Source organism: Schistocerca americana, chromosome 4 (assembly GCF_021461395.2).
Source record: "Schistocerca americana isolate TAMUIC-IGC-003095 chromosome 4, iqSchAmer2.1, whole genome shotgun sequence".
Classification (NCBI taxonomy): Eukaryota; Metazoa; Arthropoda; class Insecta; order Orthoptera; family Acrididae; genus Schistocerca; species Schistocerca americana.
Window position 1 is genome coordinate 421,911,800 of NC_060122.1, and position 27,019 is coordinate 421,938,818.

A 27,019-nucleotide genomic window follows, 5' to 3' on the forward strand; every position below is an offset into this window, starting at 1 on the left:
AATTACAACCCTCTTTTATGTGTGTGTTGTGCTGTCACTTGGTGAGTAGAGTTTTTACTGATGACAATGTCTATCACTGACTTACACTTCTCCTAACTCTGGCTTCTTGCATCATTCTGTCCACACTTAGGACTGGTCTGGCTTCATAAAAATAAAATGTATTATCCTTTTATACTTAAAACTAATTCCACACTGTCTGAAAATTAAATTACTTTTCTATAAATAACTAAGATTTTATCAGCATACAGGGCAGCCAAATGGCAGGGAATTTGGAATTCACACAGTCTAAACAACAATTAAAGTCTTATTTCACTGATATTTGTGAAAGCTGACTGGTCAATCCTCTCTGAACACCCCCCCCCCCCCCCCCCCCAACCCCAAATTGGCTTCTTATTGCTGTCTGTCATGTACTATTCATTCAACTCATCCTAGTAAGTAAACAACAGCAGGACAGTGTTGCTGTAAAAGTAAGAGCTCCCTCTCAAATGCACATCCACAAAGAATCATGCTGAAATCTATGAAGCAGGACTCATCTTCCATATGACAGGTTTCTTTCGTTCCATAGCCAAGTATGACGACGATTATATGAAAAGTGGATGTACATCTGACAGCTTGTAAAATTGCAAGTGATCAGACCCAGTAATGTGACAATCACTACATATAATTGCGTTTCGAGCCATCAAAAAACAACACAAACTATTTCTACACCACATCATATGAAATATATTCTTCATGTTCTATAGAGAGGAGTGTGTACTGAGAAAAGAAGTGAAAGATGTACACTTCACTTAAAGAACAGCATCATAAAACCATCAAAAGTTGATGTAATGCATGCTTATTTGTCAAGAGCCAGTTTCAATCAACTGACTTCCTTCAAGTCACAAATATGACTACATCAGATCAAAGGAAGATTCCTTCATGTCAAGTACATAAAAATTATCAGTTGCAGCATTTGTAACTTACAAGCCTCCATTTTTTACATTAGTCACTCAAACAGGGAACTAATCTGGAATATTTTGCCAATGGAGAGATAATTACAGTGCTTTTTTAATTACATGCCAGATGTTGTGTGACTACACCTTATGTGCCTTTAATGCAGTGGTGTTCGTTGCCTTCTGCAGCCTCATGCCACGATGGTGAAGCAGCATCACCAATAGGAGAAATCCTTTGATAATACCTTATGCAGGCAGATAAATGAACTGTCATACAAACAACAAACTTGTCTGAGTAAATTTACTCTCATTCATCAGAATGTTAGAGGACTATTAAACAAAGTTAACGAACCTCCTGTGTTTACATCATCTACAACGTCAAAAGGAAGTTAGAGTGTTATGTTTAATCAAGTACCATGTAAATACAACAATCGACATGTTAAACTCAGAATTATGAATTATCAATCCATTTTTGTACACAAAATACAAGAAAGGAGGAGCTGATGATATTTCCTTCTACAATACTCATGTTGACAGCTGTTCTCAATTCGAATTCTGGAATATTTACTTCTTCATCTTGAGTGAAGGCATTTCGGAAGGCTGTGTTTAGTAACTCTGCTTTGTCCGCACTGTCTTCAATAGTATCTCCATTGCTATCATGCAGAGAAGGCATTGAATGTTTCTTCTGCTAACTTACTTCACATACAACCAGAATCTCTTTGACAGGCATCTCGCATTGAAGTCCGCACTAAAGTTTCGAGCTTCTGTAAAAGATCACCAATCTTTGGAATTTTGCGTCTGTTTAAATTTGGCATGTTTGTTCATTGTTTCTACAAGTGTTCTAACCCATTTTGTGTACCAAGGAGGATCAGCTCCATTGTTTGTTAATTTATTTGGTATAACTCTCTCAATTGCTGCCAATACTATTTCTTTGAATCCAAGCCACATCTGGTCTACACTTACATTATTAATTTGGAACGAGTGGAGATTGTCTCTCAGGAAGGCGTCAAGTGAATTTTTATCTGCTTTTTTAAATAGGTATATTTTTTGGAGATTTGGGGATTACAACATTCAATCTCGGTACGACAACTCTGTGTTCACTAATTCCTTACTCGGTTTTGATGCTCTTTATTAACTCAGGATTATTTGTTGCTAAGAGGTCAAGTGTGTTTTCACAACCATTTACTATTCGCGTGGGCTCATAAACTAACTGCTCAAAGTAATTTTCAGGAAATGCGTTTAGAACAATTTTGGATGATATTTTATGTGTACCTCCAGAATTACACATCTATTTTCGTCAACATATCGAGGGTAAATTTAAGTCATCACCAACTATTATCATAAGAGTCGTGTGTGTGTTTGAAATCAAACTCAAGTTTTCTTTGAACCTTTCAGCAACTGTATCATCTGAATTGGAAGGTCGGTAAAAGGATCCACCTGTTATGGTCTTGCTATTCAGGTGATGGTAATCACAGCAGGACCTGTGTTGTCTAGATCCATCCGCAGTCTTGTTGGTACGACCACAATTCCTGCGCTGCATTGACTATCACTCTCTTCTATTATCTAATCACATAACTGCTGGTTAATACAATTTCTGTTATCAGTTGTAAATACCTAGGAATGCACTGGTGCTTCATCCCCTGCTCATATTTCACACTGGATCATGGGTGTTACTGGCAATGGACACCACAGTAAAAATAAAACCTCAGATTCAAACAGTAATTCTTTCATCCACTCTCTCTCTCTCTCCTACATATCACAGTCTTATAGGCAGCTTGCAGCCACTTGTGGTTCACACTCCTCAAGCACCACTCATCCTTGTCTGGAATGTCTCAACTCTCGATTAACATTCCCTTTCTTAACTTCATTACTTCGGGGTCAAAATTACCTATATTTATAGGTATCGCTCTTCTGCCATACCTCTCTTGTAGGTGTACAACACTTCTCTTGACAAAATAAGTTGCTGCATCCAGCATATAGTTTTCCTCCAGAGGCTCCACAACACGCAACATACCTCAAAAAATGGCTCCAAGCACTATGGGACGAGGTCATCAGTACCCTAGACTTAGAATTACTTAAACCTAACTAACCTAAGGACATCACACACATCCATGCCAGAGGCTGGATTCAAACCTGCCACCATAGCAGCCGCGTGGTTCCAGACTGAAGCACCTAGAACTGCTCGGCCACAACCTTCAAGTAGATCTGGCTCCATTCACCTAAAGTGCCTTCCCAGTGCCACACGGCACACATCGTGCAAATCAAGCCTTAGTGCAATTGTATGTGGTTCAGTTCGCAACAGTTCTACAATGGCAACAGTCTCCCACAGCTGGAGTGTCATTCCAATAAGTTCCACCGTATGTTCCAAGACTTGCTAAATAGCACTGAGCTACTTAGTAAGTCATGGAAAGTATATTGGGAAGAAAGATTAGAAGCTGTGGGAGGGGAAGTGTTCATTGCAGTTGACAAATATTCTCTCTATTGAGGTCAAATTTGATTGGGACAGAGAAATTATCTGGTGGCGTAGAGTAGGTCCGGATGAAATAAAGTTAATTGTTGGATGTTTTTACCAGGCCACTGATTCTGTTGTGACAGTTTTAGTAATTCAAAGGAAGTTTACGGCCAGTAGTGTGGAAATATTAGTTGGAGATCCCCACACATACTGAGTACAGACTGGAATATCTACGGATTCACTGCAAAGGTACAGGCAGACAGTCTTGTAAATTACTTTTGAATACATTTTCTGAAAACTGTCTTGAGCACTTAATTCAACAATCCACATGTGACAGAAATATTTTAGACCTTGTAGGTGCAAATAGGTCTGACCTTATCGACAGCATCTGAATAGAGACATGGTGTGGTCATCAGATATTATAACACGTATGGTTACTAAAGTTAATAACTCATTCAAGAAGGCTAGAAACAGGAGGTAAGTAATTGTTAGTGCCCCACTTAGACAATGAACTGACATCACTTTGCCCCAGCATGATGGCCGTACAGGGTGTCTACGCATTATCACAGGATCAAATTCAAGACTTTTCATTACCTCTATTAAAATGTGTGTGGTACAATGACAAAACACTTTTTTTGTGAACCTGAAAGCTAGTTGAAATGAACACTGAATGAAAAAATTCTCATATCACTTAAACTGCATGTCAGCATGAATAATGTAACTATGTATGACTTGGTGTGTACCATTCATCAAATGCTATGGAAACATTAAACTCACACAGGATGTGGTATGCTATTTTCAGACATATTTATCATCACATCAATTAAAATATAAATTGTTTTAACATAGTAATGTAGTGAAAACTTACAATTTTCCCTAACACATTATAACAATTTTAAAGGTATAAAATTTATGTCAAATGTTAAACTTCACAATGAAAGATTCAGTGTAAGTTTCTTAGATAAACTTGGAATTTCAACATTCAACATCTAAAACTTCAGGTTTTTCTTTTGTCTTTTCTATAGCCATTCTTTCTTTTTTGGGGCTCTTATTTCTTGAACTGTTCTTCTTTTAATATTAGCCACTTAATTTTCATCAGATTCCTTTTTTTTAAGGCTACTATTCTTATTGATGGCACATCACTGGTTTTGTAATAACCATATTCAGTTGTTTCTCACTTTTAAATAAATTACCTAACAACTGTATTGCATTGTAAACACTTATTTCTGGAACAATTTTCTTTTCTTTGAACAAGCAACTCCTCGAGTGTGGCGATTATGATTATGGCATTCGATATCCCGCATACTGTCCACCATGCTACCATGATATTGACTGCTAATTGCAACAGGGGACGGGACTGGAGGTATCCAATAGTGAGCACAGCATGAAGCTACAGAGTATAGTTGAACTGCTTAGTCAACACGTAACTCACAAAAGTGCAACAGTGCTAGTGGTTTTGATACAAAGACCAGTAATGCTAATGATAAACAAAGCAAAAATTGCATCATATCTGTAATAACAGTTACCAAACTTGAAATTTCATCAGAAAGAAACTCAAGGAAATTTGCAGTGTGAGAAAGAAGTGGCAGGTGGAATTTTGGCATTCCTGCGAAATGAGTCAATGAAATGTATGGTGTCATATGTTCAACTGTGCAGACAATGCACATGAGTAGTACAATGACGACGAAATATGCTTAACAAGTGAGGGTGTATTGAAACAGCTGTCAAGCCAAGTGGTTCATCATTCTTGTCAGACAGGGAATCACAAATCCCATCTCCAGTGTAACACAGCAAAGGACGATCGTCATCCAAGAAGCAGGTACTGAACATAATTATGTACGTGGAAGATCATCTGCATCATAGCAAAAAAAAATTATGAACAGATTTCAAGTCTGCAGCAATATGACTGTAGTGTGTTCTGGCATGACCACAAGTGTCGGAACAAAGATGAAGAACACAAGAGAAGAGAAGAGAAAAGAAGAGAAGAGAAGAGAAGAGAAGAGAAGAGGCAGTGAGACGATGTTAGCCAATGGTGCACCAATTAAGACCACACCATGACAGGAGCAGCCTCTACAAGGAGTGAGTATAAGCGCCACTCCTGCCAGCCTCGGCCAGACAGTAATAAGACAGTATAAGCACCATTGTAGATCAGCACTCACAGAACAGTTATTAGTGATCTGTACCATTGCTTCTTTGGACATTGTGTATAGCGAAGAACATTACTATTTGCATGTTACCCATCGCTTGCAACACTTGTTGTAAATTCGAAAGTTAAGTATTCTCAATTTTCTTATTTACAATAAAAACTATTAATGTGATTTACTTGAATTGTTGTATAGCATTCCAAGAATGCTGCAGCCTTTAGGCACCCTATACAAGACAAGTGGGCAGGACCCCACGTACTGCATAAGGAAAACTACAGATATTCAAGGGAGGATAAGGCACACTTGTTACAAAAACTGGTATATGCATATTTCAAGGATGCTTGATACAATTTGCAGTACATGCAAGATAGTGACCTACTATGTTATGCACATCAAATTGCATGTGACATACATCACAGTGAATGCAAGGGAATGTGTGGAAGGATGCACAATTTCAAAAACTGCTACAGTACCGGAAGACATATGATAACAAAATTTCAAAAAATACGTAAATTTGATGATGCACTGCAAAATATTGAATCAGCCCAAAAATTTGTGCATGAGATACACAAACTTAACCCATCGTTCAGTAAGGAATTTCTTTTCAACTCTGACCAATCATGATTTGAGGAGGAAATGCTTATAAAGAAACCATGGAAACTAGAGGCACCAAGAGAGTTGTACAAATATCAACTAACTCGTGTGAGTCTTTGTGGTCACTGCAGCACACCATTTTTCATTTGGTATTCATGGTTCAAGTTAATAATTTGTTTTGATCATTTCTTGAATGTCAACGATGCCCATTTTGTAAAGTGTAATAATACACACATCTCAAAGAAGGCTTATCTCTGCGCCTCCTAAACACCCATTTTCTGTTTTCCTCGTGAAGCACATGGCAAGACGTTAACAGCTAATATTATTCCTCTAATAATTGTCAACACAACTCTTTCAAATGAGCTTTACTAAAGACTGAACTTGACTCAAGGGGTTCCTTGCAACATAAATTACTTTGTTAACAGAAAACTTCTTTCAACTCAGCATTTCCATGAAATATGTGTAAGAGCTTCTGCATGACCATGATGGGGTCATAGATAGATAGAGAGAGAGAGAGAGAGAGAGAGAGAGAGAGAGAGAGAGAGAGAGAGAGAGAGAGAGAGAAAATAGTAAAGGACATAGTAAAGTACAATTCTTTGTATGTTTAAAAAAAGTAGCAATTATCATCTAAATGATGATCATGTGGCCATAGTTTTCACTGATTTTTTAAAGTGTATTATAATTATTGTAAAACTGACTCTCCACATCATAGTGAGAGGTTGTAATTTGGTGCCATGGGACACAAAAATAGCTAAACTGATCAGTGGGGATTGAATCCTGGAACCTTGGATTTAAAATCCAACCCTTACTCATGATGAAACCAAGCCACACTGTTAATTATTACTCATTTTTGACTTATTAGAACTAAAGTTCTATTTTCAAATTTTCTCAACTAAATCTACAGTTTGTCCTTGAATTTTATCTGCATTAAGGGGAACAGTACGTTATCTAACAGCTGAAGGTGGATCAACTGTGTTTCATTAACACACATACTAATTCTTTGTTTCCACACTTTCTGTTCATTAATTCACTCACTCACACACTGTATTCCACAAATTCCATCATGGAGGAGACCCTTCAGGAAATGTATCAAGTTATGTAATACATTAACAGGCAGTAGCAACCATTGCCACCCACTGTTATAAAGTATAACAACAACAAATGACTAACACTAATTACTCGAACTGATAAGTTATGGTAACAACTTTTATATTATTTTTTTTATTGTATGGGGAAAGAAAACGGCTGCTTTAATAAAGAGGAAAAACACTGCTCTTCCTCCTACACTACTCACGCACTGCTTTAATCTAATACTTGGAACAAAGCATTTATCTAATTTCACGCAGACCACTATCAGCTATCCATATATTGGCAAAGTCATGATATATCTACTTCTAATATTACAGTTGAATGGAATTTACATGCTTGAATTAAAGTATTCCAATAAATTGTAGGAGTAGCTAATGAGGTATTCTCTCTCTCTCTTTCTCTCCCCCCCCCTTTATGAATTTCTGTGTTATGTAATTTGAGCCCTGACACACATACTATTCAGTAGATTAGCGAAAGCCCAATTATTTACACTCTTTTATTAACAAAGTTCAGCAAGCAACTGTTTCAATCTTCACTGTGCCTGTCAAACACTCGGAACCACATCTCAAGGAAGAATTTTGTTTTATCCTCCAACATTTTCTGCTCCCTGTGTTGGAATATTTATAATTTAAGGAACAAGTTCTACACAGTTGCCACTGCAAATTGTTAACATAGGTCTGAGCACATGGAATAGGTTCCCAGATACTGGAAAGTGTCACCATAATAAGTATAATATAATTGGATAGGTTAAAAAATCTACTCACCAAGTGAGTAGGAGGAGGAAACACATGTAAAGGTTAAAAAAGTGTGGAAGCTTTTGGAGCCAGTAGCTTCTTATTCTGGCAGAAGGCTTGAAAGGGAAGGAAGTGAGATGAAGGAAAGGTCAGGTGAGGTTTAGGAAATGCGGAGATTTTGGGAAAGTCACCCAGTACCCTGCATCAGGGAAGACTTACTGGACAGGACAAGGAGAAAGACTGATTGTTGAGGATTGTACTAGACGATTTTGAAAACCTGAGAGCTTAAGGACAGAAGATAGGATAGTAAGCAAGACAGAGATTACTGACAAAAGTAGCATGGTGCAAGAGTTGTTAAGAGCGAAAGCTAAGTGCATTAAATATGGTAGAGGTAGGGGTGGAGGAAAACTGACAGGTGAGAAGATATAATACATAGGAAACTAAAAGGGAATGAAGAAAAGGGTAATTACGGAGAAGAAATGCTGAGACTGAAGAAAATGAAGAAAATAATAAATGTAAATTAAGGCAAATGGATGGCGAGAACCAAGAACATGTCAGTCAGATCCCACCTGTGGAGTTCTGAGGCAGTGGTGTCTGGGGGAAGAATCCAGTTGACACATGTGGTGAAATGGCCTCTGAGGACATGCTTGTCATGTGTTAGAGTCTGCTCTGAAAAAGTATATTATGTGTTTCCAGTATACAACACCATCTGTCGATGTCTCTTCATCCTAATTATTAACTTTGCACTAGTCACACCTATATAGAAGGTTGAACAGTGCTTACAGAACAGCTGGTACATGATGTGTGTTGTTTCACAGGTGGCTCTCCCTTAGATAGTAGATGTTTTACCAGTTACAGGGCTGGTATAGGTGGTGGAAGGAGGGAACCAAATCTTACAGTGGGAATGGTCACAGCAGTAGGAGCCACAGGATACGGAAATGGATGCAGAAGGCTCATAGTGTCTGTCCAGGATGTTGAAGAGATTGGAAGGAAGTCAAAGCTTTGTCAAAGTAGCTTATTAATATCAATACGCTACTTCAACAAGACTACGACTTCATAAAATCAGGTCCATTTTGTCCAACATTTTACTTGCCACACCTAGCACAGCTTTTTGTCCCTCCTCCCCAATCTCCGTAACATCTTGATCAAACCCTAAGGTCCTTCTGCACCCATTTCCCTACACTATGGCCCCCCTGTCCCTAATGTATGACTTGTCTTGCGCACCCTCCTGCCACGATGTATACCAGCCCTGAAACTGGCAGAACATTTGCTATCAAAGAGTGTCATCTGTGAAATGATACAGGGCATGTACCAGCTGTTGTGTAAACACTGTTCAGCCTTCTACATCAATATGACTCCCACCAAATTATCAGTTAGGACAAATGGGAATAGACAGAGGGTGTATACTGGCAACACACAATATCCTGTTGCAGATCATGCTCTACAGCACGACTTATGACCTCAGCACCTGTTTCACCAAATGTGACATTTGTATTCTTCCTCCAGACACCAGTTTCTCTGAACTCTGCATGTGAGAACTGCCATTACGACATGTCCTTGGTTCTTGCCACCCCCTGGCCTTATTTTACATTAGTAATTTTCTTCAGTTTCTTCAGCCTCAGCATTTATTCTCAGTAACTATTTTTTTCCTTCATTCGCTTTTAGTTTTCTATACTTTTATTTTCTGCCCTGTCTATTTTTCTCCACTTCCCACATCTAACACATATAGTTCACTTAGCATTCTGCTCTTATTAACTCTTGCATCATGATTTGTCAATGATCTCTGTCTTGCTTATTATCATATCTTCCAGGTTTTCAAATCTCAACCAGTGCAGTCCCAAAGAATCAGTCTTTCCTTCTCATCCCAACTAGTAAGTCTCCCCTGATACTGTGCGGGGTAGCTGTGCGGTCTAGGGCGCCTTGTAATGGTTTACACAGCTGCCCCCATCGGAGGTTCCAGTCCTCACTTGGGCATGGATGTGTGTGTTGTCCTTAGCATAAGTTAGATTCAGTTAGATTAAGTAGTGTGGAAGCTGAGGGACTGACGACCTCAGCAGTTTGGTCCCCTAAGACCTTACCACAAATTTCCGAATTTTTTTCTCCCCTGACCCAGGTTTCTGGATGACTTCTCTGTACTCCACCCCTTTTCCCAAACCTCACCAGTCTTTTTACCTCACCCCTCTTCCTTCCCCTTCAACCCTTCTGCCAGGAGGAGGAGCCACTGGCTCTGAAAGCTTACACATTTTGAGAACCTTTAAGTGTGTTTTTTCTGCTGCCACTTTATGAGTAAATTTTTTTTTATCTATACAATTCTGTTTTCAAGAATTGATTATTTTCATTTTTATATTAGCTATTGTAAAGGGATAAAGGATGACTGACAGAATTTTTATTTGGTGTGCTGAATGGCAGGTTGCTCTAAATAGAGAAAAATGTAAGATAATGCAGATCAGTAGGAAGAACAATCCTGTAGTATTCAAATACAGAATTAGTGGAGTGCTGTTTGACAATGCCATATCAGTTTAATACCCAGTCACGACACTGAAAAGTGATATGAAATGGAAAGAGCATGTAAGGACATTACTAGTGAAGATGGATGGTCAATTTTGGCTTATTGGGAGATTTTTTGGAAAATGTAGCTCATCTGTAAAGGAGTCTGTGTATAGAACACTTATGTGACCCATTCTAGAGTACTGTTCAAGTGTTTGGGATCCCCATCAGGTCGCAATGAAGGGCACTGATGCAATTCAGAAGCATGCTGCTAGGTTTGTTACCAGAAGATTCAATCAGTACAGGAGTGTTACGGACACATTTCTGGAACTTAAACAGGAATCCCTGAAGGAAAGACTAAATTCTTTTTGCAAAACTCTATCAAGATAATTTAGACAATAGGCATTTCCAACTGGCTCCAGAATGAGTCTAGTGCCACCAATGTAAATTTTGTTTAAGGACTGCAAAGACAAGGTAAGAGAAATCAGGGCTCACAAGGAGGCAAATGGACAGTCATACAGTCATTTTCCCCTCACTCTATATGTGAGTGGAACTGGAAGGAAAATGACTAGTAGTTGTATAAGACACCAACCTCCATAAACCACATGGTGGCTTGTGGAGTATGTATTTGGATGTAGATTTAGATTTTTCAATTCATGCGCCCTCAGATATTCATGATGTTGACAAATGGCTATACCGAAATGCTGAGTTTTTTTGACAGCTAATTAACCAGGTGAGATCAGTGAATATTAAATTTACACTAGGGGATTTTATTGATGATAGCAGAAAATTGATAGAACTGTTTCTTAAAGATTTTGTTAAAATCAAATTCCACAAAAAATAATTATGTTACACATAATAAGACTAAGCACATACCCAGCAGCACAGGCCACCCATCATCAGTTCCCAGAATCTGCTCTATTCCAAGAACTTGCGAGAGTAGGAGACCAACCGTGACAGCAAGCTGGTTAACTGTACCTAGCCCTCCACGAAGGTTCAGAGGTGCTATCTCAGAGATGTACATCGGCACCAGTGATGTGTTCAGACCTAAAGTCATAAAAGCCAAATAATAAGAAAATAGTAGTAATTGTTAGAGATTATTGGTTTGATTACACAATCACTACAATGCGCTACAAACAAATTACAGGAAACAAGGGATTGTAATGTACAGTGGCAAAAAGTAAAAAATCATTGAGAAAGTGAGATGTGATTTTCGCAGTATTAGTCTGAATACAGTTAAGAAGCAGCTCGCCAAAACTACTGCAGTGTTAGGATGAAGCAGTCATTCTGTCAGCAGTATTTTAACTGCTTTGCTTACAGGGAATTAATTCTTTGGTTAGTAGGTCAAATGTATCTACGATGTTACATGTGCTTTGATTTAACAAATAGAATGTGATGTTATTGATGAATGAGACTAAAAATGTTTTTGGAAGGCAAGATAAATGCATCTCTCAACATTACCAGCACAGCCATAGAGCTGAATAAAAACAGGAAAAATATCATGATTGGGTTTTGGATGTATTAGAAGTTGACTGAGTAACATTCAGTTAGTATGCACAAGTTCAATGAAGAGTTCTTTCAACAGAATGTGAAGCGTCAGCTGGAAGGTTATGTATATCATATGTAATGATACACAGAAGGAAATGTGGGTTAGTTAAGTAACAGAATGAGAAGATTGAGAAGCAAACAATTCCACAATCTCAGCACATAACATATAGAACATGCATCAACATCATTTGCTAGTTTCCATGCATAGTGTTGGTGTCGTGCCAGAGTTGTCTCGCATGCACAAGTGACTGCGGACCTCCAGCAACTCACCGCAGTTGACTCCAATGATGAACCGGCCAAGGAACAGCACCTCGTATGAGTGGGCTATCTTAGTGAAACCCATGAGGCAGGCTCCACCTATTCCCAGGACATTATTGAGGAGCAAACCACCTTTCCTGCAACGTAAGGGGGTGAGTACTTGCACCTTCAAATGTCCTGCTATAAATATTTAACTTACAGGCCCAGTCAATTTAGTCCTCTCAAGTTTTACAAGAACTACATAAGAAAAACTCTCTACAATGAGCTGCATGTTACCCTTTACTATGTCACTGGTGAACCTCAGTGCTTATAATCTTGATAAATCCATTCTATTTTGTGCGACAAAGTAAAAAAAAAGTGTTATGTGAATGTTTTCCATATCTCACTGTTACTGTATTTAATTTCCCATTGAGTAACTGATCAACAACCTGACTGAACAGTGGATCAGAGACAGTGTTGCAGATAGGCACAATGACACGACTGCTAAACATTTAAGCTTTCAGACAAAAAAGTCCTCCCTCCAAAATAGTGCACTCTCTCTCTCTCTCTCTCTCTCTCTCTCTCTCTCTAAACCACTGTGATAGACCTGTGGACTGCAACTGTGTCTGACGGGAGGAGCAATCTGGCATGGGTGTTGGCGGTAAGGAGGTGGCATGGTACAGGGAAGGGGAGGGACAGCAAGGTAGGCCGGGGAAAAAATAATGTCAGCCTTGTGGGAACATGCAGAGACTTGGTGGGGAGGTGCAGAATTGTAAGGCTGGGTACAGGTGAGGGGGAGGGGAGGCTTAGGAGAGGGGGGGTAGAGAGAGAGAGAGAGAGAGAGAGAGAGAGGAGTGAGGGGGGGTAGAGAGAGAGAGAGAGAGGAGTGGGGGGGGGGGGGGGGGGGGAGAAGACTGCAGGTGCATTAATGGAATAATAGAAGACAGGTGTAGGGTTGGAGTGAGGACAGGGAAGGGAAGGGGGACAGGTAGGGAGAGGAAAGGGGCTAGTTAAGGTTGACACCAGGGGGGTTACATGAACATAGGACCTACTGCAGGGAGAGTCCCCACCTGCACAATAATTCAGAAATGCTGCAGGAGGATCCAGATGTGCAGGCTGCAAAGCAGTTACTGAAGTGAGGCACATCATGTTGGGCAGCATGTTCAGCAACTGGGTTTTCAAGCTCTCTCTTGGCCATAGTTTGGCATTGGGCATTCATACAGATACATAGCTTTCTAATTTTTTGGCCCACACAGAAAGCAGCACAGTGGCTGCAGCTTAGTTTGCAGATTGTACTACTTTTTTCAAAGGTAGCCCTACCTTTGATGGGATAGAAGATGCCAGTAACAGGACTGGAGTTGTTGGTAGTGGAAGAATGTACGATTTAGATGCAAGACCTGTCCCATATATCCGTCCACTGCACCACGTATTCCAATCTGGTCACAGACATCTCCTATAACATCAAAGGTAGGGCTACCTAAGAAAGCAGCCATGTTATCCATGATATGATGCAATCACTGTGCTGCTGTCTAGATATGCATGGCAACTAACATGCTGGCTGTCCACAAGAATGGCCACTGCCAAACTATGGCCAAGAGAGAGCTGGACAGTCTAGCTGCTGAACATGCTTCATCACACAATGTGCTTCACTTCAGTGACTGCTTCACAGCCTACACCATCTGGCTCCTTCCTACCAACACCAGCTTTTCTGAATTGTGCAAGTGGGGGACTCTCCCTGTAATGTATCATATGTTCCCATAACCCACCTGGCCTCACCCTTTGCTAATCCCTGTCCTCACCCTATCTAACCCATTCCCTGCTCCCACTCCAGAACAACACGAATGCTTTTATTATTCTACCAACGCACCTAGAGTCTTTTCTCCTTCTCCATGTCTCTCCTCTTCCCTCTGCCTCACAAGCCCAGCTTCCCAACTATGTACTTCCATGCTCTCACAAGCAGTACAACATTCTCCCACCCCTACCCTGCTGTCCCTCCCACTCTCTGCCCCACACCACCTCCTAGCCTCCACTACCCATCCTAGATTGCCACCAAGTCAGACACAGGTGCAGTTAGGTTTTAGCTTTCAGGCTTCACTAGCTGCACATAGTAGCCGTGTGTGCGCGCGCGCGATCTTTTCAATTTTTTGTCTGAAATCTTAAATGTTTAGCAATCTTTTCATTGTGCCCGACTGGAACTCAACACCTCCTCTATATTATGAGTAGCAGTCTATCATGTTATTGTTCTTTGATCCTGAACCTTCCATTTTCCATTATCTGATTTATATAAAATATTCAGTATTATGAACGAGGTAAAGTAATAGGACAAAAATGCAGTTTAACAAGTGATCATTGAGGACACTGCAGTAGTTATGAACAACAAACATTTTGCGCACTTCCAAAAACTTCTATGTAGTTAATTGGAAGTCCCCATTGTTTTGCATCAACACGAGTTAATAGTTACTTCAAGTAAAAGTTCTTTTCTCCAGTTTACTTTATAGTTTGATAAAAGTAAATACACGATACAAAATATCTGTGGGCCATTACTGAAGGTGAGAGAGATGATAGATGTGTGACAATTAGCTGGCTCACCTGCCAAACCTGTTTGCTATCATACCCCCACTAAAACCACCAAACATGCCTCCAATGGCAAAAATTGATACAGCGATGGAGTAGAAGAATTTCACAGTTTCTTCTTTCATATCTTCACCATATCTATCTTTGTACACATCCTTCATAAAATTTTCAATATTCTGAAAAGAAAAAGAAAGTATGTATTACTTGAGTGTTTGGGTACAACTTGAGACAATGCTGTATTATTTTCCAAAATCACATAAAGGAGAAAAATTCTTGAAATCCCATCCTTAGACCATTCTAATCACTAAAATACCGTGACACTAGAGCGATAAAAGTTGATTCAAAACAATAAATTATTAAGAATATAAAGTTTACGACTATATTGTTTGCCAATGACTAGCTCGATTGATTGACTTATTTGGTCCCATTTGGTAACATTCTGTACAGAGTCTGCAACTATAATACAGAATAAATCAACTTAATCTAATTGCAATTTAAAACATCAAATAAAGGCAACAATGATAGCACAGTTGCTTACATTTCTCTCTCAATGTTTAGGCCTAAGGCGTTTTACATACTTTTTAATTCGGGTGACTACATAACATACATACAAAGGCAAATATATATAAAAAATACACTCTCTCTCTCTCTCTCTCTCTCTCTCTCTCTCTCTCTCTCTCACACACACACACACACACACACACACACACACACACACACACACACACACACACACTTAACAAAAAAATTCTTCATTATTTAGATGTATATAATCCGTCATACTAAAAAGTTCTTTTTCCTTTAAATAATACCACCGAATGAAATGCTTTATCAGTTGTATCCTAAGTATCAAGGACCTTTTTCAACAGATGTAGTCTGTGTGGTATACTCCTCAGTTGGCCTTTATTTCTTATGTCACATCGGGACATAGCCAGTCAGAATTTAATCACCTGTTGAGTTTCCTATTCTCAAGAATAACTTTTCTTTTCGCTTTCCATTCTACGGCTAATACAGATGCACACATATAGGTAATCTGTACAGGAATATGTAAAATTTTTATTTATGCACAGTCTCTTTTAAACTTATAGTCAGTTGTTTATATTTATATTCACAATTATAATGATGTGATTGGTTTTACTGGAAGCCTGAGTAATTAAAAGCGACATTTAATTAAAGTGACAACAACACTGTATAATGGAAAGAACATTGTGAGCTAATAAGCAGCAGAGGAGGTATTGTTACTAATATTTGACAGCAGACATTCCCACCTTTCGGAAAACATATTTAGAATTATCTGAACTACTTCTATAATTCATTCCTTGTTTGCTCTACATCATTTGTCACTATCCTGTATAGCAGCAGTTTCAAATGTATCTTTTCAGTAAAGCACTAAATGAGACTTCAAGATTCATCAAACCAGAGAGTAATATCTAACTACAGGCAAACAGATCATCTCAACATGAACGAACATCTGCAATTTTTTCCATGTAATGTACTGCTTTTGATTAAAGAAATTATTGTCCTGTTTATGTAGAAGGTTGGAAATGTCAGTATGTTTGGAATGTAGAATGCTGCTCTGCATGAGTCAGTCTGTTTTTTATATTCAGAATGGTCCCCAATGGCTTTTTTGATACAAAAATCATTTTTTATTATTGCTGCTGGAGTTTCCCCAAATAGTAATTTCATACTTTAAGTATAATTCAAAAAAGCACAATAGACTGCACGTAGAAGTTTTTTTGTTAGCATAATGTGCAAGCTATATACTAATAAATATTACAGAACGTCATTTACCACAGGCATTGACTATATGTTGTCTACATTGGAGCTTATTGTCAAATATAATTCCCAGAAATATTTCTGGGGTATTTATTTTATTTTATATATATCCCTCCTTTTCTCTTTCCCTTTCTCTATCCATTAACACCACAAACTATCTTTTTTTTTAGATTTATAATTAAGTCATTCCATATGAGTCACTGCACTGTGTCATTCTCTGAAACAAATGATATTCTTTCCATTGTGTCCAGATTTTATTCTGCTTTTACTAATTTATACCACCAGCATCTAATATTTTTTAATCTTTCTCACTGCCTTCAATATTCTTTATAAATACATTGAACAAAACTGGAGCAAGAGTAGATCCTTGAGGTATACTGTATTTAATATCCGTAATTTCAGATCTGTACCCAGATACTGTAGTCGTATTATGCAGTCTCTTACTCATGTATTATTTTATCCATTGCACTGCATGTCCAAAGGCCTTTATGCCACAACATTCAAGTTTTTAGTTATTATAGGTGATGGTACCAAAAGCTTTAGACAGATCCAGAGGCATAGCAGATACAGAGTGTCTGTTGTCTGATGTATCTATAAAAGATTTTGTTAAGCTTGAGATAGCGGTTTCTGCAGACTTTCCTTTTTGGTAACCATTTTGTGCCAGAATCTGAATAATATGTATTCCTAGCAAAATAATCAACTTACCATGCATAAGTCTCTCTAAGATTTTCGAGAAATCAGAGATTAAAGAAACTCGTCTATAGTTATTTTGGTCATCCTTGTTAATTTTCTTTATATTACTGCTAATATGCCAATTTTTAATTTTTCCACAAATACTCCTTCAACTGAATGAGCAGTTTAATATAGTCAAATGCAGTTCAATTATTTCTTCATACACATGCTTTATTGGATAGTTTGACATTTCATCATCTCCATAGACTTTCTGGATTTTAGTTTCTGAATTATTTTTATGAGTTCTGGTTTTGCACTCATTCCAGGTCCTAACAGGCAATAGTGAAATTGAAACCGCTTCGATTTACTTTGAGAAATGTATGGTACAACTGTGCTGTCTTACAATATATTTATTCAAATATTATAATTATACTGTAAGACAGCACAGTTGTACCATGCATTTCTCCAAGAAAAATCTAGACAGCAGAATATAAACTGGGCCAATTTGTTGCTCTATGTGGCATGATGATTTCCACAAGCAAAGCTAAAGTGGTGTCATTTCAAGCATTAGAACCAATAACAGCGGAAATTGTGATAAAAAGGACATATAATGGAACAAATAAATGTATTTCAACATATAAAATCAGATGATGTTTAAATGAATCTTGAAAGATTTAAGATTTCTATGGCACAATGTGATGATAATTGCAACATAACATTCGAAAGGAAATCTAACTCTGCAGAATAGTTCCAAATATTATGAAAAACAGAATAAAGAGGAGGGGACAGCTTCAATGCACAGTAGTAAATACAACTATATCAGTCCAATGGTTTTAATCTTTGATGTCAATGATGACAATCACATATGAAGCAAGTTCCTCTTTCTATAACTCTGTGTGTCAGTGTACCACATGAATGTGTGAGCTTCCAGAGAGGCATATCTCAGCAACTTCTTATGGAAGGATAGTTATTTAAACATTGGTGTTTGATCTTGATCATAATTTTGATTTTTTTTTTCAACAGTTTTGTTAGTGTTTAAGTTAGCTAGCGCAATTTCAGGAACAGTTTGACTGTAGAATGTATAAAAGGAATAATTGAGGTCTTTGTGATAAAAACCGAGGTTATCTGCAGTTGACTATACACTGATCATCCGGAACATTATGACCACTTACCTATAGACAGTATGTCCACCTTTGGCACAGATAACAGTGGCAACACATCATGGCATGGAAGCAAAGAGGCCTTGGTATGCTGCTACATGCGCAAGTCACCTAATTTCCATAAACTCTATGAAGGGGTCGGATGAGCTCTGACGTGACGATTGGGTTCCAATCTGATGAGTTGGGGGGCCAGCACAACAATTAGAACTCACTACTGTGTTCCTCGAACCATTCCATCATACTCCTGGCCTTGTAAAATGAAACATAATCTTGTTGAAAAATGCCACTTCTGTTGGGAAACATGATCGTTATGAAGGAGTGTATATGGTCTGCAACCACTGCAAGATACTCCTTGCCTTCATGGTGCCTTGCACAAGCTCGACTGGACCCACGTGAATGTTCCCCAGGGCATAATGGAGCCACCAGCAGATTGTCTCTGTCCCACTGCACAAGTGTCAAGGAGCTGTTCCCCTGGAAGACGATTGATTTGCACCCTCCCACTGGCATGATGAAGAAGGTATCAGTATTCATCAGATCGTACAATGCTCTACCACTGCACCAATGACAGTGCGGATGGCCACTTGCCCATTTCAGTCAAAGTTGCCAATGTCACAGTGTTAACATTGCCACATGCATGGGTTGTCAGCTGTGGATGTCCGTCATTAAGAGTGTTTGGTGCACTGTGTGTTCAGACACACTCATGCTCTGCTCAGCATTAAAGTCTGATGGTAGGTCAGTAACAGTTCACTGCCTGTTCTGTTTTATCAGTCTGCCCAGCCTACGAGGTCCGACATCTGTAATGACCAGTTGCAGCACAAACCCAAAACATCTGGACATGGTTTCACCTTTGTTTTGTCACATGTTGCCAACAGTCGTAACACCAGTTCCCGTCAGATCACCAAAGTTAAACACTGTTGGGCTGGGTTAGCACGTGGATGGGTGACCATCCAGTCTGCTGAGTGCTGTTGGCAAGCACGGTTCACTCAGACCTTGTGAGGCAAGTTGAGGAGCTACTTGATTGAGATGTTGCAGCTCTGGTCTCTTAAACTGTCCTACGGCTGGTAGAGAGGTGTGCTGACTACATGCCCTTCCATACCCGCATCCAGTGATACCTGTGGGCTGAGGATGACACTGCAGTTGGTCGGTACCATTTAGCCTCCACGACCTGCTCAGCCAGAGTTTAGTTTACTTTTGCCACACGTTGAAGACACTCACAACAGCACTCTTCGAACACCTGACAAGTCATGCAGCTTTCAAAATGCTCATGCCGACCCTCCGGATCATCACTATCTCCCCTTGGTCAAACTCAAATAGATCATGTGCTTTCCCCATTCTACACATGGACATCATACTTACTGGTGTGTGTGTGTGTGTGTGTGTGTGTGTGTGTGTGTGTGTGTGTGTGTGTAGCAGGCACTCCTCACCATGTGATGTTGCTATCACTAGAAGAGGTTTATACTGATTAAAGGTCGGTGGGAATGATGTTCTTGCTGATCAGTGCAGAAAGAACCTTGAAGTAAATGTTCTCACTACATTTTTACTCGGTAAATTGTTAAATACAGATTGTAATCCTTTCCCATTCCTGTTCAACCGAGTCACTTCTCCATATTTAATGACATCACAGTTGACAACAAATTTTTTAATTAAATGTTCCATAGGCCATATTCCTGGAAACATTATAATGCTGAATATGCCCAATGAATAACAACCACAAATAGAAATATACGAGGGCCGTTCAGAAAGTAACCTCCGGTTGATTTAAAAAAATACACCAAGTTAAATAAAAATATTTTAATATATACATCTTACAACTACATCTTTGCACTATTTTTCTACATAGTCTCCATAGTGATTGAGGCACTTATCGTATCTCTTCACAAGCTTTGAAATTCCTTCTGCATAAAAATCACCCGCTTGTGCCTGGAGCCAGCCGATGACCGCATCTTTGAGCTCTTCGTCGTCATCAAACCGCTGTGACCCAAGCCATTTCTTCAAATGCATGAAGAGGTGATAATCACTTGGCGCCAGGTCTGGGCTGTAAGGTGGATGGTTGATAACGTCCCACTTGAAGGACTCAAGAAGGGCCATTGTTCTGCGAGCAGAGTGAGGACGGGCGTTATCGTGCAAAAAAACGATACCGGAAGTCAGCATACCACGGCGTTTGTTCTGTATAGCCCGTCGTAACTTTTTTATTGTTTCACAGTACACGTCTTGATTAATGGTCGTACCACGTTCCATGAATTCAACCAACAACACCCCTTTGGCATCCCAAAACACCGTTGCCATCAGTTTTCTGGCAGAAAAATCTTGCGAGGCTTTTCTTGGTTTGGTAGGCGAATTTGAATGTGCCCACATCTTTGATTGTTCTTTTGTCTCAGGGTTCACGTACTTAATCCAGGTTTCGTCACCGGTCACGATTCTGTTTAACAACGGTTCTCCTTTGTCCTCATAACGTGACAGAAAGTCTAATGCAGAGGCCATTCTTTGAGTTTTGTGGTGGTCGGTAAGAATTTTGGGCACCCATTGTGCACAGAACTTACGGTAACCCAATCTTGCTGTCACTATCTCATATAAGAGAGTCTTAGAAATCTGTGGAAAACCAGTAGACAACTCCGACATTGAGAAACGTCGATTTTCACGAACTTTTGCATCAACTGTCTGAACGAGTTCATCAGTCACCAATGATGGTCTACCACTCCTCTCTTCATCATGAACGTTTTCTCGTCCACTTTTAAATAAACGTACCCATTCACGGACAATTCCTTCACTCATAACTCTTGGTCTGTACACGGCACAAAGCTCACGATGAATAGCTGCTGCAGAATATCCTTTGGCTGTAAAAAACCTTATGACAACACGAACTTCACATTTGGCGGGGTTTTCTATTGCAGCACACATTTCAAACTGCCACAAAAACTAAACTAGCGCAGGTACGACGTTCACTCGACCACGGCTTGATGCCGACTGACCTGTTGAGTGCGTGAACGCACAGATGGCGTCGCTACTCCCCCCACAACCCGCACTGTGACCAATCGGAGGTTACTTTCTGAACCGCCCTCGTATGTACATTGTTACATATTGATTATCTATTTGTACAAAATATAAGGAAGTTTAGGATTTAACATTCTACTGATGACAAAGCAATTAGAGATCAGATAGCACAAGAGTGAGGAAGGAAATCAACCACATTCATTTCAATAGAACCATCCTTAACATTCACATTAATTAATTTAAGGAAATGATGGAAAACATGAATCTGGACTGCCCGATGAGAATTTGAATCCTGTTTCTCCCAAAAGTGAATCCAGTGTCTCGGTCTCTGAATACCTCACTCACTACAGTTTTTACATGTACAGGGACTAGTAGACTACTTATCAGGAACAACCTGATACAAGTAATTTATTTTCAGTTTATCTGTAATAGAATGCTGATGTTTTTTGCTGTAAGCAAAACATATAAACTTTCTGGTGGATATGGGGATGGTAGGGGCTGAAATTAAGTACCTCTAAAAAGACCCTAGTAACTTAAGTGGCTGCTGGACTAAAGGTGAGGAAAGTGTCAAGAGAAGCAGTGTGATGTGAACAGCATGAGTTGAACATTCACTGCAGAGCTGTTGCTCCCAAACCTCTTGTAGAACAGCTGAAAGCAAAGCAGAGGCTTCAACAGTGTGTGCGACATAAGAACTTGCTACCCTGAAATGCAAACAAATAATGTGGTGTGATTATCCTACTTTTACTACATTCTCATCACAAGTCATGTTTACATATGGAGAAACAAAGAGAACCACAAAATTCAGACTTTCTTCTTCTAACAGTGAAGCACTGCACAGGTTATGTGAAGGTTTTATCAACAAAATAATACCTCCAAATTCTCATATACACATACTGAGGCAAGGCAACTGACCAGATTCATGAAACCACTGTGTGTTCATTCAACTGCAATGAGTACATGGATGAAGTAAGATCTTCTCTGACCTCAAACTATAATATTCCTGTTGAGTCATTGTGGACTGCATCGTAAAAGCAACTGAACATGTGTTTTTCTATACCCTTGCGTAACAGCAGTAAGGAAATGGAGATGTCTGGGCTCTTGACAGACAATGAGATTGATACATGAGTCCACAACTGAAATGAGGGGGCTGAACCACTTAACTGTTATGCCCTCCATGGGAAGACTAGATGATTTCAGTGTTGGAGCATCCAGTCCTCTACACTCTTTACAGTTAGCAGCACAACAAGCCACAGACAGTTCATAAGTTGATGGCACATTTCTAGAGGCTTCATCCAAACAGACAAATGACAACAATCCTGTTACTGTATTGGGATTGGTTTCAGTTTTTATCAGACTGCTACTATCTTATTTAAGTCAGTTTGGACTTATTGCTAACTCTCACACAAGCTATTTTTTCTGTAATTTAGACTATGTTGGTTGCCATCTAGCTGCACTCAACACATTCCTACTCAGCATTTGTTATGGATTCAGTGGTGTCGACCGCAGCACCATTACCATTCATGAACTTATATTTAGAAATTTATAACTGTATTACAGGCTTAGTATCAATGCCCTCCTACATCTCTTCAGGGATGTTTGACAATTCAAGTTTGATGAATGGTATAAAATTCCACTGATTTGTACGCACCAAGTCTCCTGTAATTTGAAATACTTCTCACAAAGAACAAATGCTATTGGCCAAGTTGCAAGGTGAAACTGTCTTCAGACCAAACTGGAAGGCGCTGTCCATACAATGGCAGAACATTTTGCCAGAATTACAGACACTGCCAGTCAACATCCATTATTCTGATGCAACAGAGTGGCTGCTGGGAGAGGCAGTTGAGGCCTTCAGTTTCACCAACTATGGAGCATGCAACTGTCCCTTTCTGATATGGGAATTGGATTCAGTATTGTGTTTAGCATGTGACACCCATCACCTGGTCATGACATAATACACTATAATATGTTGCAGCACCTTAAAGGAAGGAGTAAAGAAAATCACACCATTTTCTCTGGCTGACAGGACACTTCCCCGAATCATGAAAGACAAGTTTTTTTAGTCATCCTCTTGAAACATTTCAGAGTAGTTACTGCAGCACTGCTCTCACAGCTCCATAAGACAAGTTATTTTAATTATCCTCTTGATACATTCCGGAGTAGTTACTGTGGCATTGCTCTCACCAGCTGCATAAGAAGGATCTTAGGGCTACCTGACCCAACTAGAAGTAGGCATACTAAAGGTTTTCCTGCACAGGCATAATGTAACAGGTATAGTTTTTGACAATGGAACAGGTATGATATTACTTTGAGGCATAAGTCCCTCTGACAGTTCCACAAGTGAGGTTTTCCTCAGACATATTCCTATCTTTATACAGTTCTCATTCTCCCTGTGTTATTTTAAATACTGAGATGATGCCACCCTGCCTGACTGCTTAAAACATGAGAATTATGTAACGCAAAGTGTTGTTCTACATGGAAATGTCTTTTCTACAGGTTCATTTATTTACTCAAGATAGAAGTATACAAGAAAGATCATATAAATTTACAATTTGTGTTAAGGAAACAAAATGAATTCATACATACAAAATGAATTCATACATATGCACAAACACAAAAATAAACTGTAACAGTCTTTGCTCTTGTCTCTTGAAAAATTCCTCTTAGTAGCATGAATCAGGACAATGTGAACAGTGACACAGAATGTTTCATTGTCTGTACTTCTCCACATTCATACAGTGTTAGCTCTTAAGTATCCCTATTTTACTAGGTTGTCCTTAGATTTGCCAATGCCAGTCTAAGTTGTGTCCAACTGACAAGCATTCAGCTGCCTTTACCTCTGCCCACAGTTCTCCTTTGCATTCCTTGACAGATGTATTTAGTGCAGACATCGACTGTAAAAAGTTCTTCCTATACTTCAGCCTAGGTCTTGGTGGAGTGTGTCCATCCAGTGGGTGTAGCTCACTTTCTACAATTTTCTTCTTCTCGGCATTTGTGGCTACATCCCAGTGTCCATCAGGAGCAGCAATGCCTGCCAAGCAGTACAATTTATCAACAGGAGTCAGTTTCAGGCATCCAGTAATTGGCCTTGCACTTTCATTGAGGGCTACATCTACTTCTTTCATATGGGCAGATTTATACCACACTGGACTGGCACATTCACCAGTTGAGAAACAGAGTGCCATAGCAAAAGTACATACCACTTGGGATTGGGCAACCTAATTACTATCAAGTTTCTGGATCATGATGTTTCGGGCTGACACCTCATGTTTGGTATTAGTGTAGTGGAGCCGGTGAGCGAGTGATTGGCCTAAGGTAACTTCAAAGTACTGGGGTTAAAACAACACTCCAGCTCAATGCCTTCCCAAATAACTTTGAATTTTCTTTTCGTCTGTCTAATTTGCATGTGGAAAATGCAGATCCAACTTTTGTGTGGGTTTGGCTTCAGGTAGTTCTAGTTATAGTTATCAGAAAACATTCCCAGAGCTCTTGTCAGCACCTGTTGTTCCTTTTCATCTTGAGAAATGTAGATTGTCCACCATGGCCTTTAGGAGCAGCACAATTACAAGTCACTGTGCTGAGGTTGGTGAGATACCACATACCATCAGGAAAGGACTTTCATGGTATGGAAAGCTTATAAACCAATATCCACACCTCCAATGTAGCCATATCATACCACTGCTCACCCATCAATGAAATGGCTTATCCATAATCAACTGTGACCAATGATGCCTCAAGGTGGCTGCATGAAGGACTGCTGTTGACAGATACGTGTAGCTCATTTCAAAGTTTTACACCAAGAATGGAGCAGATCTTCACCTTGGCTTCTTAAGAGACCCGGAATAGTTCAAGATCTAACACAGTTTAGGATTGAATGCATTCCTGATTTAACGTTTGAGCCCTTGTTTCATAATATTTTAAATAGACATCAATGTGGTATACACTGACAGTTGACAGTCTCAATCATGTATTCAAGATGCACTTTGCAAAATAGTACAAATGGACCAGAGCAGCTAATGTCTCGTAAAAGCATCTGCTCTGCCTACCTTAGTGCCCTATGAGCATTGCCGCAAAAGTACCCAGTGGAGAAAACAATATGAACAGCATAGGACAAAATGCTCCTCCTCCAACAGGAAAGGAAACACTGACATTCTACTTGGCATCAGTGTGTGTTAGAACCTTGGGAAATGGCAAGCAAACCAAGCAACCAAGGGGACATACAGGGAACACAGATTACAAAGTGTCATTCCCTTGCAGACTGTCATTTTGTTGCCAAGTTGAAGTGTTAAGCAGAGTCATGCAACTACAGGAGGTGTAGTGGCTCACAATTAAAGACAACAGGCTGCAGTTCAAGAAGTCAATTATTTGTATACAGTTTGCCTCATACTGATAACTTGAATACAATGAAGCCCTACAACTAAGATTAAAAAGTAGTTTTTCTACAGAAACATGCAATAAGAAGTTGTGTGAGGTTGGTTGATATACCTCTTCAGTTCAAAGTCACACAACTAGAAGTAAAATTGATGTCAATATAGACAATGCATTTTGTTAATAAGTTTTTTACTCTGGTATAAAAACCAGTAGACAACAGATTGAATATCTAGGGATATTCAGTATTCTAACACAAAGCAAAATAACACATCATTAGCTACTCCTTTACAACTTGTCAATATATTTGGAGTCAGCAATGAATATTCTACAAAACTTTGCTTTATATATTAAACAAATATTCGCTTTGCCAGTAAATAGACTGCTGGTACTAGTCTGAGTAAAGCAAGTGCTTTGAAGTATTGGTTAAAACAGCAGCTTATTAGTGTAAAATGAGAAGCAATGGCTTTTTCAAAGTACCTGTGTTTCTACTAATTTACATACATAAAGTAATACAACAGTCATTCCAAAAAATATTGCCAGTGTGAGTAGATTAGCAGCAGTCCTAATCTTTAGTTGGTATGCTTTACAGAAGTAAGCTGCAATGGCTGCTTCTGCCTGTTGATGCGTAACTTGATTCATACAATATCCTTTAAGGTCTTTCCATGACGAGATTAAAAAAATCCATGACATATCAGTGAGCCGTAATACTGTTTGGGAAATCTAATCTTAAGTCCTCTGTTACACATACCCTTTACTTTAAAACTGAAGAAGTTAGTAATTTATAAACTTCTTAGAGATTTCTGTAATTCCAGAGGCAGAGCATTCACTTCGGCCATTTCATTTGACCTCTGATCATTCAGGTCTCCATCAACCTTCTATCATATTTCTTTATCATATATATCAAATAGAATGTACTACTGCTCATCACATAAACGAAGTACAGAGCAGTAAATAGGCACATTTAGATTAGACCAAGCTATCGGACAAAGTCTTCCTCCAGAGGTAGAAGCACTGGTGCACCCTGCTTTCCACTGCGGGTGCAATGTACACTGACGAGGCTTCTTTATAGCCTCGCTACCCTTAGATGCCGCATCTGCAGTGGAAAGCTAGAGTTGTCATAATATACCAACAACTTTACCACAGCCTTTATTGACAATAACCTATCCAGATCATCCACAAATAGATCGCCCATGCCATCTTCTCCTCCCTCTGACACAACTCAACATATTAACCAGGCACCAACCAACACTCCACTGATCAA

At 39.3% G+C, this 27,019-nt stretch overlaps 1 protein-coding gene across 4 annotated transcripts in view; it reads right to left on the reverse strand.

The window, feature by feature from the left end:
- LOC124614002 (glucose transporter type 1) overlaps positions 1-27,019 on the reverse strand; it is a 499,751-nt gene that overhangs the window by 207,201 nt on the left and 265,531 nt on the right. For all 4 annotated transcript variants that reach the window (XM_047142810.1, XM_047142809.1, XM_047142808.1 and 1 more), the window contains 3 exons: positions 14,807-14,967; positions 12,251-12,375; positions 11,309-11,479 (listed from right to left, as the gene is read on the reverse strand). In XM_047142810.1, coding sequence (XP_046998766.1) covers positions 11,309-11,479; positions 12,251-12,375; positions 14,807-14,967 — 457 coding nt within the window. The remainder of the gene's footprint in view (positions 1-11,308; positions 11,480-12,250; positions 12,376-14,806; positions 14,968-27,019) is intronic.